General features: G+C 38.7%; 1 protein-coding gene across 1 annotated transcript; it reads right to left on the bottom strand.

Moving 5' to 3' along the window:
- Positions 1 to 11893: 11893 nt before the first annotated feature.
- On the bottom strand, positions 11894 to 12826 carry LOC129402302 (olfactory receptor 2G3-like). Its single transcript, XM_055128274.1, has one exon. It carries the CDS (start codon positions 12824 to 12826, stop codon positions 11894 to 11896), a length of 933 nt encoding a protein of 310 aa, XP_054984249.1.

Here is a 12826-nt window from a genome sequence, read left to right as displayed (position 1 = left end):
ACATGTAGGACTCAGGTTAGATTCCTCCGTCCCTCTCAGAGAGCCCAGCAAGCTACCGAGAATATTCCTAGTGATCTCTTACAGAAGGGCTTCATGGCCCCTGGGTGAAATACAACAATCTTCATACTCTTTCCTCTCAGGAAACTTTTTTGGAGCATTTTCAGCGGGCTTTCATAACCAACAATACAAAATATATTATTTTGGTTCTGCTTAGGGTTGGGATTCAGGATGGAAACATTGGGCTAGGAAGGTGTAATAGGGGTGGATTGGTGTTTGGATATTAAATGTAATAAAAATATTGTGAACTACTTTATACAATAAGAAAAATTAAATAATAATAATATTTGGGCCAGAGAGACGTACAGGGATTGAGGTACTTACCTTGCATGCATCTGGCCCAGATGTTTCCTGGCCCCACACCCCAGATGGTCCCCCAAGAGTGATCTCTGAACACAGCTAGGAGCAAGCCCTGAGCACTACCAGGTGGGGACCAAATCTCCCCAAAAAGTTAACTTAGAAATAATAAGTTCAAAGATCCACATATGTGCCTTAGCAGTAAAGTATGTGCTTGAAAGCTTGTGGGTTCAATCTCCAGTGCAGAAATTGGGGGAAAAATGTAAAAACTCCCCTATGCACAAGCATAGATGAAGCACTGGCATTCTGCCATCTATCTACATTGTTCCAGGTAATAAAATTTGTTGTATATGAGATATTCTTCCATATCGATTCCCTTACCTTTTTTAATATCCTATCTGTGCCCTTTTTCTTCATTTTTTTCTTTTTGGGTCACTCCCAGTGATGCTAAGGGGTGACTCGTGGTTCTGCACTCAGGAATCCTAGCAAAGCTCAGGATTGGGATGCCGAGGATGAAACCACGGCTGGCTGCCTCCAAGGCCAACACACTGCAAGCTGTACTATCACTCCGGCCCCCCTCTGTGCCCTCCTAAGGGCATATCTTATGCAATTATTTACTTTGAGGAATAGCAAAAGTTAATATTGTCTTTTCATTCAGCCATGTTTATAATTCAAAAAGGTAAATTAGGTACATATAATTGTAGATCTTAATCCGCTGTCCTAAATTTTATCTAATCAATGTGTTGAGGAAAAATTCACAAATGTAATTATGATATTGAAAGTATCCATCAGGATGACTCAATAGTCACTCATATTGAAGAATGATCACAAACAAGAAAGTGAACATCTAGTATCTCATATGTTCAATATCCTTCACTTAGTGTCTGTGTGTGTGTTGCATATGCTTAAAATTTTAATTGAAATACATTCCAAGTGCACAATACCATTTTGTTAACTATGGCCAGCCTGCTGAACATTAACTCTTCAGAACTTATTCTTTATTTAGTAAGTAGTTGTATCTTTTACTGACACCATCCTCACGTCCTTTACCTTCATATACTGGGTACCACCATTCTATCCTATTCTCTATACTTATGGTATTATAATTTTCTTATTTTAGGTTCCTCTTATGTGTGATACCATATAGTATTTGTCTTTCTCTGACTGCTTCAATTCATGTAGCTTAATGATGTCCCTCTGATTTGTACAGGTTGTACCTAATGTCGGAATTCTTTCTTATTACTAAAATAATTGCGACATGTATAGAAAACAGATGATCTTAATTAATCCCTTAAAGGAGATTTAGGTAATTCTTATTTCTTTTCTTTAGTCCCCTCACACCCCTTTCCCAGATGTTCTCATTTCTTACCTATTGTGCATCATTTCAATGAACTTGATCTATGCAGATAGATTTTTGAGGTACTGTTTTCAATACTTTTCAATAAAATTAATTTATCACATATGGATAAATTAATTTTTAAGTGATACTATTTTCCAGAATTGCTGTACCATTTTACATTTTCTCCAAAAATATATAAGGATTCTCTAAATTTTTCATTCTAAAGCTAAATGCCTAAATTTTTATAGCTACATGGCCAAACCACAAAACTAACAACACTGAAAACAGAAGATCCAAACCCCAAATTTTACACTGTGTCTGTCAAGGAGTCAGTGTGAGGACTGGGACCAACCCCAGGGCACTGCAGGTGGGATCTGTGCTGGAATACTGTGTGTCCAAACACAATTACTTTAAAAATTACGGTGCTTTAGCTTTTTCAATTTTTTTAAATTTTAAAATAAATTACATTGTGCATCTAGTAATAAATTCAACTTGAATGCCAAAACTCGTACTATAGAAATTTCTATATACCACATATTCCTAATGCTATGTGACAGCAAATACTAATTTTTTCAAATCTAGTGTATTAGCTTTTATCATTAAAATTTATATCTCAATTACTTAAAAAAATAAATTCATGGGGCTGTAGAGGGAGTAAAGTGTGTAGGGTGCTTGCCTTGCTCACAGCTGATCCAAATCCATCCCAGCACCACACCTGGTCCCCAAGCCCTTCAGAAGCAAGACCTGAACTCAGAGCTATGAGTAAGCCCTGAGCACCACCAGGATGACCCTAAAACAAAAGAGAGAGAAAGAGAAAGAAGAGAGACAGAGACAGAGAACACAATAAAACCAAAAGTAATCAGATCAAATGATAGCACATTATTCCAATTATCTCTAGAAAATAACATAACTTTCACACTTTGAAAATCCGAACCCAGCTAAAAGTTCAATTTGTCTAAAGGAATGAAAAAGAAATTAGTGTTGACTTGCTACAGGGGCAGGTTTGCGGGGTGCTTGGGAAAATGGAGACAAAGGTAGAGAGATTGAGGTTGGAATATTGAATCCTGCAAAAAGTTATCATAGACAACTTTATAAATCACAGTGTTTAAATAAAGTGAGGGGGAAATGAAATTTGTTTAGAAGTAATATCTTTCTAAATATGAATTCACATTTCTCAAATTAGATAAATTTAGGATTTACTAATTCTCAAATTTGCCATCAAATTTCAAGATTACTAAATTTAATACAATTCTAGATTAAGGAAATATCATAGAAATAAATTTTCATATTTTCATAAAGAACATACCATTGAAAGAGGTTTTCAGAACTGAATTATTTGTATCAGAATCACTCATAAGACTGTAGCACTGTCCTGTCCTCCTGTTGTTCATCGATTGTCCGAGCAGGCACCACCAGTAAGTGTCTCCATTGTGAGTCTTGTTGTTACTGTTTTTGGCTTATAGAATACGCTATAGGTAGCTTGCCAGGCTCTGCCTTGAGGGCAGGATACTCTCGGTAGCTTGCTGTGCCCTCCAAGAGGAACTGAGGAATCGAACCTGTGTTGGCTGCATGCAAGGCAAACGCCCTACCCGCTCTGCTATTTATAATATTAGTGATTATTTTATTAATCACTATTAAAATAAAATTTTACTATGCTCATATTTTTCAATTACAACATTCTAAAATCTTTTAAGCAGTTCCAAGGAACTATTCCAAGACGATCTCCTTCCACTTCTAAACTTCCTTGTATCTGCCTAGCTTTCTGACCTGACTAAGTGGAAGACTAGTTACACTTTCTCACATCTAAGGAATTGGGAAAAAAAAGCAGTCACTTGACCTTTCACAGGTGAAGTCTGAGATATATGGGTTGATACTTGTGTGAAAATGTCTATAGCGATAGAACAGAGGGTTGAGCATTTGCTTTGCATGCAGCCGACCCGGGTTTAATTCCTCCCTCCCTATCTGAGAGCTCAGCAAGCCACTCAAGTATCTCGCCACACCGCAGACTCTGGCAAGCTACCTGTGGAATATTTGATATGACAAAAACAGTAACAACAAGCCTCACAATGGAGATTCACTGGTGCCTGCTCGAGCAAATCAATGAACAACGGAATGATAGTGCTACAGTGCACTTGTGTGAATGCGAATTAAAAGGAAGTCAAGATATAAGAAATTTAAGAATCAAAAATTACTGTTTGCGTATGCATTTATACATGCCTATCTACTGAACCCCAAGACATGATTGTAAAATGTATCTTTCCAAACCCTTAAATATGAACAAAAACTATATTGAGCTATTGGAAAAAGGGAGACATGGGTTAGGTAAAAGATGGTTTTCTTTGACAGACATTCAACTGCTTTTTCCCCAGACACCTCTCTGATTATTTCTTATGAGCAATGGTTATATTTGGTAAAGCTGCATCAAAGTCAGACCTCAGAATGTATAGGTGAGGATAAATAAATTGTTCAAGTAGTTGAGTTGGTGATGCAAGAGAGAGAGAGAGAAAGAGAGAGAGATGTGAGAACTAAAGCTTACTTACTCCTCTAGGTCACCCCCTTCTGTCTTTTATTTTCACGATTATTCAGAAAAGAAGGCTGCTGGCATGACTTTAACATGTTAGAATTTCCCCTTGAAGTGAATATCTCTGGCCAATGCTGACAAATGGGTGAAAGTAAATATTTCTTAACCAATAATCCCAGGACAAAATTACATTAGAGAAAATTAAAGACATAGAATGTAGATTCTCTCAAAACCCTGGGGACCTGTATCTCCAAGTTGCTCATTAACGTGGAGTTGGATAGTGTCCACAGCAAGGTTTTCTCAGTGGAGATGCTTAAGAGAATGCAGTTCTCAAGTAAACCTTGCTCTATCTCTGACAGACAATATCTTAGGTAAATTCCCTCGCTCATTACACTGTCCAGTGGTTGTATTAGTATATTCTTTGCTGGGGATGAAGAAAAAAAGATAGGTGTGGTAAAGCAATGTCTTTGCTATTAGTAATTACCTGGGAAATAAGGAATCAGGGAGATAGACATAGTACAGGCATTAAGGTGCTTGCCTGCACAGGAACTGCCCTGGTTAGATCTCCAGCACTGCATGTGGTTCCCTGAGCACTGCAAGAATTTATACCTGAGCACAGAGACAAGAGTAAGTCCCAAGAACTGGGTGGGGCCCAAAACCACTTCCAAAAAATAAAAATTCAATTATCTGTATAATCAGATAAATGAGATAAATTTATTTTTAATTACATATGTCCATTAATAAATGTAGAACTGAAAATGTGGTTCATTAGGAAAGTACTTTACTTTCATGTGTGAGGTCCTGGGTTGGATCATTGATTTAAAAAAAAACCCTGATGGAGTGATAGCACAGCGGGTAGGGTGTTTGCCTTGCACTCGGCCTACGCAGGTTCAATTCAGCATCCCATATGTTCCCCCGAGTACCGTCAGGAGTAATTCAGGAGTGCAGAGCCAGGAGGGATCCCTATGCACTGCCGGGTGTGACCCAAAAAGCAAAAAAATAAATAAATAAAATAATTTTTTTAAAACTTTAATAAGCATGAGTATTTTAAAGTTTCTATAAATTCTTACCACAAGTGCCTGAATTGTTTATTATTGTGTGCGTCAAATTTATTTGAAGGAACTAAGTATTATTGGTCAACAAATTTTTTGACATGTTTTCCTTCTTTTTTTTCTTTCTCTTTTCCAGTTTGTTTTATGTTGTTGTTGATTTTATTTAGGCACGTTGACTTTAAAAGTTGCTGACAATGTGGTTTCAGGCACACAGTGTTCCAACATCAGTCCCACCACCAGTGTCCTTATTCCTCCACCAATGACCCCAGTTTCCCTCCCCCCACAATCTCCTTGACAGGCACATTCTTAAGTTTAACTGTAGTGTTGGTTGTAGTGGCTCAGTTATATACATGCACTATTCTACACCCCCCTGCATGGGAGAGCCTGGCAAGCTCCCCGTGGCGTATTCATATGCCAAAACCAATTACAATGATAGGTCTCATTCCCCTGACCCTGAAAGAGCCTCCAAAGTGGCATCAATGGGAAGGGCGAGTAAAGAGAGGCTTCTAAAATCTAAGGGGTAGGATGAATGGAGACGTTACTGAGACCACTTGAGAAAATCAACAATCAACGGGATGATGATGATGATGATGATGATTTTACATTCCAAACAGGTTCAACATTCCTTCTTTTGTCCCTGTATTTCTCCAGACCACCACATCTTGTACCACAACCTCCCTTATCTCTCCTTCGCTAGTGTTTTTGATTTTTTAATCTAGGGTCAAGGGTTTGCCCATCTTTTCTACCTTCTATTCCCTTGATATGGCATTCTATAGACCATAAATTAATATAAAAACATGTATTTGTTCTTATCCTTCTGACTTACTTCACTCAACAGGAGATTCTCCAGTTCCATCCAAGTGGAAGCAAATTGCGTGATTTCATCCTTCCTTGTGGCTGTTTAGTATTATATACCACAGCTTCATTATCCACGCATCCATTATTGGACACTTGGGTTGCATCCATAACCCAGCTGTTGAAATAGTGACTGCAACAAACTTAGTTATGCATGTCATATATCTTCTTGAATGAGTGTTTTGTTCTTGGGGGTAGAAACAGACAACATTCCCACCAGCATTGTGTGAGAGCTCCTATTTTACCACATCCTTATCAAGATAGGTTGTTTGAATTCTTTTTGATATATGTCATTCTCACTGACATGACATGATCTCTTATTGTCTAAGTCCTTGAAGAATGTCATTAGAATTTCGATGACAATTACAATAAGTCTGTATACTTTTGGCATATGCTGGTCATTTTGACTTTGTCAAGTCTTCCAACCCATGAACTTGAAATATTTTCCCACTCCCTCTTGTCTTTTAATATTTCTTTCGATTGTGGCTTGCAATTATCAATATATGTCTTTGTTTCCTGATTGATTGTTTGACATTTTTGACTATTTTTTTTGTTTTGCTCTTTGGGTCATACCCAGCAATACTTAGGGGTTACTCCTGTCTCTGTACTCAGAAATTACTCCTGCCAGTGCTTAGGGGACCATATGGGATGCGGGGATTGAACCCGGTTTGGCCGAGTTCAAGGCAAACACCCTACCCACTGTGCTATTGCTCCGTCCCCTTTTTGGACTATTTTTAATGGAATCTCTTTACTTACTTATCTCCTGCAGTTTTTTATGTGTATAGGGAAGTGCAACCAATTTTTCTTTACAAATTTGTTTTCGTATTCTTCTACTTTGTTGTATTTGTTTATTGTTACTAAGCTTTTTAAATTAGAGTCATTGTGGTCTTCTGTTTATATTATCAAGAACTTTACAAATAGTGAGAAAGTAACTTTCTTCTCCACCTTATATCCATTTTATTTTTTTTCTTGCCTAATTGTTTTAGCAAGGAATTCAAAAGCTATATCAATTAAGAGTAGAGAAAGTGGACCACTTTGCCTTGCACCTGATCTGAAAGCAAAGGCTTTCAATTCTTTTGTTTTTGTTGTTATTCAGTATGATGCTGGCTATGGGATTATTGCAAATAGTCTTTACTATCGTGAGGTATATTCCTTCTATTCCTACATTTTTGTGGAGGTTTTATCATATATGGATGCTTAGTTTTCTTGTGAAAAGTTTAAGTCAGCCTTAAAAAGGCTGCTGGTCAAAGACCCCCCACCCCAAGGCTGAAGTGTAAAATCACTTCATGCTGATACCAAAATATTAAGAACTTTTAAGCTTTGTCATGGTTTCTCTTATTCAAAGAACTACCACTAAATCTCAATAAAATAAGAACAAAATTTCCTTTCAATGATATCTGAAGTTACTAACTTTAAATCTTAGTCTGCTGGTGTGTAAGGAGTGGGGCTGTTTTGTAAAGATACAGTAAACAAATAAACATTTTGTACAAATATATATGAATATATGTGTATATGTATGTATGTATGTATGTATGTATGGACATCATGATCATCCTGGAGTTAATGTCCTACTGACATTGTATAAATCCATTTTGTCATCACAGTAGTGAGTCTTCTGCCTCACGAAGTGAGAACTCAGATCATAGCCTTGTGTGGAGGTTTGGGTTGACCTGAGGATGTTTTTCCTTCCTCTCAGGCTCACAATCAATGATCCTGTGCGCTAGGGTTCATTCATAGTTTCCACTGGAAAACTCGTCATTACCTTCCAGTTTGCCTTCTTTGGAGAATTCTTGATTCCTTTTCATTCAGTAGAGACATCTGGGATTAATTACACCCAAGGATATTTCTAACTTTCCCCACTCATGGACAAAGAGGCCCAAGGGATATTGAGTCAACAACTGAATGTTTCTCTTATTCGGTCCTTACCAGCATGGAAAAGCATTTAATTTCTCTTTATCAATCCTTTTTTTTAATTTAACTTTTTTTAAATCATTTTTTTTTAATTGAGTCACAGTGAGAACAGTTACAGGGCTTTCAGGATCAAGTCTCAGTCATATTATGTCAAACACCCATTGCTTCACCAGTGCACATGTTCCACCACCAAGAACCCCAGCATACCCCCCTCACACTCCCCCTCTGCCTGTGTGGCAGATGATTTTCACTTTACTCTCTCCTTACTTTGATTACATTCAATTTTCTTTTTTTTTTTAAGCCACAATTTCTTTTTATTTATTTATTTATTTATTTATTTATTTTTTAGTGAGTCACAGTGAGGGTACAGTTACAGATTCATACCTTTTGTGCTTGTTTTTCCCTCATGCAATGTTCGAGAGCCCATGCCTCCACCAGTGTCCATTCTCCACCACCAATAAACCCAGTATCCCTCCCACCCCCAGATCCCATCCACCCCACCCCACCCCACCTCTGTGGCAGGGCATTCCAATTTGTTCTCTCTCTCTCCTTTTGGGCGTTGTGATTACACTCAGTTTTCGACAGAAAACTCACTATCATTATTTGGAGTTTTTCCCCCAACAGTCAGACCTGTCAGAATGGCATCATTAGATCGTATGTTTCCTATTGTCGATAACAAAGAGTGAAAGTGGTCACCCAGTTTTAGGATTCTGGTATTAAATCCAGAGGTATTTCTGCCAGCAGCCACTGCATTCCGAGATTGGCTTGTGTGCCTCTGGGATCATGGCTGTTCAGGAGCAGAGGAGCTGTTTGTGGGAGACCACTCGGGGTTTCATTTGGACAGGTGGCAGGGCCATTTCTGTCCTCCCATCGAGAGATTCCCCAAGTGTTCCATCACTGCAAGCTCCTACCTGTCTGTCCAGTTGGTTCTGAACGATGGCCGTTGCCATGCTGCCACAAAGGGGAAAAGGCCAGGGGACAGAAACCTTTCCCCTCCCGAGGCTTCACGGGGCTGTAGCTTAGTACACAGTCTAGGAATATATCTGCCAGCAGCCGCTGCATTCCGAGATTTGTTTCTGTGCCTCTGGGATAATGGTAGCTCAGGGGTGGCAGAGCCTTTCCTGAGCTTTTTTTTTTTTTGCTTATCAGAAAAGGTCACACGGCCACATAAGCGGCCGCCCAGTTTGGAGAAATATCCCAGTCCCACATACCGGAGCCATGTTAGTAGAAGCTCAGTGTCGCCAGGACTCCATCTGGAGAAGGCAGGTTGGCTGCACCTTCTCCATCTATGGTTTTGCTGTCATATATTTGTACAAATTCTCATCTGAAAAATGTTATTTAAGAGCACAGACCATATGTTTATGTCCTACAAATTTACTGCTGATTGAGTCTAGATGCTCTGTGGGCATTTTGGCTTTGCTTCAGTTTGGTTTTGCACCTGGTAGTGCCTTGGGGCTCTTCGTGGCTCTGTGCTCAATTGTGACTTCTGAAAATGCTCAGGGGACCATATGTGGCATTGGAGATTCAAACTAGGGTGGGCCAGCCACATGCAAGGGAAGTTGGCTTCAATCCCTGTAGACCTCTCCAGACCCTAAAAGGCTTCATCTTATACCCTAGAGTTGTCTCAACTCATTCCCTCTATCTCATTCACATTCCCTCGCCCTCTGTTCTGAGCTGAAGAGTTTGGGAGCATGTCTGGTTTGAAGATCAGAGTTTACTTGTGAGTGCGAATGCCCTTAGCAAGGAAACACACTCTCTGCTTTACAATAGCCCTTCCCTTCAGGCCCACAAAGATCTTGCAGTTCACATGCCAGCTTTTGAGGCATTTTAACATCTTGATATATGTGATCACATGGATAAATATAGTTTAACTGGCATATTCATATCTTATTTTGTTGTATTTTTCTACCTTTTTATCTATAGCTTTAATTGCTCTATAAACTTTTCCCCACAGGTGATTCTATTCTAGTTTATATGACTCCATCATTGTATCACTGTATCACGGTATCACTGTCATCCTGTTGCTCATCAAATTTACTCGAGCAGGCACCAGTAACATCTCCATTGTGAGACTTGTTGTTACTGGTTTTGGCATATTGAATACACCATGGGTAGCTTGCCAGGCTCTGCCGTGCGGGTGGGATACTCTTGGTAGCTTGCCGGGCTTTCTGAGAGGGACGGAGGGATCGAACTTGGGACGGAGGGATCGAACTTGGGTCGGCCGTGTGCAAGGCAAATGCCCTACCCACTGTGCTATAGTGCCACCCTATCTGAGCTGTGGGCTATAACTCCATATTAGCATAAAATTCCATGTTTCCCAATAACCTGATAATTTATTTCTTATTTTTAACACCATAACCTCATTTGCCATGCTTTAAATTAATTTTAAACACAATGCAGAAATGGAGATAGCACAGGAGGTTAAAATCAAAAAAGTTGCCTTGCATGTGACAACTACAGTTAGATCCCAGCACAAATATAGGTTGCCCCCCACACAGACCACCATGGAGCCTCCAGGAATAGACAGCCCTGGAGCGCCACTGGGTATGACCCAAACCCCAGGGTCTTAAGAAACTAAAACACATTATTGAATATGCATTTAAATTTCTGACGCTTTTCCACCCAATATTCACTTGTAAGATGTGATTGAGATAAGAAATGAAGGAAGTGAGATAAGGAAAGAAGCCAGATTTTATGGCATATTGACAAGGAGGCAGAAAGCAAAGATGAACTTTAAATCTATAATGGGAAACTGATGTACACTCACAGCCTTCACTAAAAGAAGAAAATTGAGTCCTGGGAGTTAACAAGATTACACTTTGACTTTCTGTTCTCCAGTCTCAACAAAAACGTATTTCTTACATTTTTTCCAAGAAACTTCCAAATATATTCTATTTTCCTTCTTTTCTTGCCTATATGAAGTATCTTAAATTTTCCCTCTTAGTTTTACCACATCTATCACATTTTATTTAACTTTAGCAATCTGTGACTCTTTGTTCCATAATACAATAAACTCCAATTTCACAAGCGTTTGAAGAATACGTGTTTTAATTCTTTACTTCTACTTGATGTTCTGCTCTATCCCATTCAGTTACAAAAAGTTGCAAACAATATATTCATTCTTCATACAATGAGCCCTTAATATTGCCAGCAAGTTCTTAGAAATAAAAATTTTATATAAAAGTTTGCATTAAAAAGTTTTTGAATAATTCAATTTGATCAATATCAGGCAAGTGTTCTTTTACATGTGACAACTAAGTGAAGTTGAACATAGGAAAGTTATTGGGAAAACTTCCGCACTTTTTTAGTGAACAATCTTTAACAAAACTTGGCCCTCTATTCCTTAACACTACAAGTACCAGAAAGTTAAAAATTCACAGCTCCTATATACAACATATTTTTTCCTTTTTGATATTAAAATATAATTCATATGGTATTGAAAGATACAACCCATGTTTCTTAATACAAACTATAATTTATCACACCAAAGATACTTTTTTCTTTATTTCAATATAATAATAATTTTATCATTTCCCCTTTGTTCCTAGTCCATCATTTTATTTCATCAAAGTGAAGCAATAAATGTTACTTAATGTATATGTTTGTAAATGAGTTTTTCCTTGAAATTATTTTAAAAACTAAATTTTCATTTCTCAATTTCTTTCTTTCTTTCATGCACATAACATACACTTTCATACACACAAAGTTCTGTAACCTACCAAAGGTGAATATGAGTGTTTTTTTTTCAAAATCATGTGATTTATACTGTATGTACATGCAGAAAAATAATAAATGGTTATACTCTATATGCAAGAGCAATTGTCTGATGATATATCTAAAGTCACTTTCTAGCTAAGAAGGTCACTTTTCATCTATTCTCAACAATCTCCTCAGAGCTCCCTTCACATCCTTATTCCTGAGAGTATATATGAGGGGGTTGAGGGTGGGAGTCACAACGCCATAAAAGAGTGTAAGGAACTTTCCATCGACATAGCCATAGTACTTCTGTGGTTTGATGTATATGACCGAGCTGGTCCCAAAGAAGAAGGACACCACTATCAGATGAGAGCCACAGGTCCCAAGAGCCTTACGAAAAGCTTGGACTGACCTAAGTTTTATCACTGCTTGCACAATGAGGCCATAGGAGAGCAGTATCAATAACATAGGAATAAGGATGAGAACTAGTGTGGCCACAAAAAGCTGGACCTCGTTTGCATGTGTGTTAATACATGACAACTTGACCATGGCAGGTACTTCACATACGAGGTGATCCAAATGGTGACGCCCACATCGAGGAAGCCGAAGGGTGATGGTGCCTTGGATGAGACTATTTCCTATTCCACTCACCCATGCCACTCCAGCTAGGGCCTTGCAGAAGGAGGGGTGCATGATGGTGGTGTAATTGAGAGGTTTGCACACAGCTACATAGCGATCAAATGCCATGATAGTCAGGAGGACACATTCCGTGGAACCCAGGGACAGGGACACGTAGAGTTGGATGGCACAGCCAGTCCAGGTGATGGTCTTGGATGGTCCCTTCAAATTCCACAGTACCTGAGGGACAGTGCTAGTGGTGAAACAAAGGTCAAGAAAGGAGAGATTTTTGAGGAAGAAATACATGGGTGTCTGGAGTTTTGCGTCCAGGAGGGAGACAAGGATGATGACTGAGTTCCCAATAATCGTCAGAAGGTAGGAGACCAAAACCACCACAAAAAGGATGAACTCCACTCGGGGCTGGTCTGAGAATCCAAGCAAGACAAGATATCCATCATCTGTTTCATTGTTTTGTTCCAT

Source organism: Sorex araneus, chromosome 2 (assembly GCF_027595985.1).
Source record: "Sorex araneus isolate mSorAra2 chromosome 2, mSorAra2.pri, whole genome shotgun sequence".
Taxonomy (NCBI): domain Eukaryota; kingdom Metazoa; phylum Chordata; class Mammalia; order Eulipotyphla; family Soricidae; genus Sorex; species Sorex araneus.
Note: the sequence above shows the minus strand (reverse complement) of the source record. Positions and strands in the feature narration are given on the sequence as shown.

Excerpts from the sequence above, each read along its gene's own strand:
- LOC129402302 (XM_055128274.1), bottom strand. The coding sequence starts at position 12,826 with ATGGAACAAAACAATGAAACAGATGATGGATATCTTGTCTTGCTTGGA.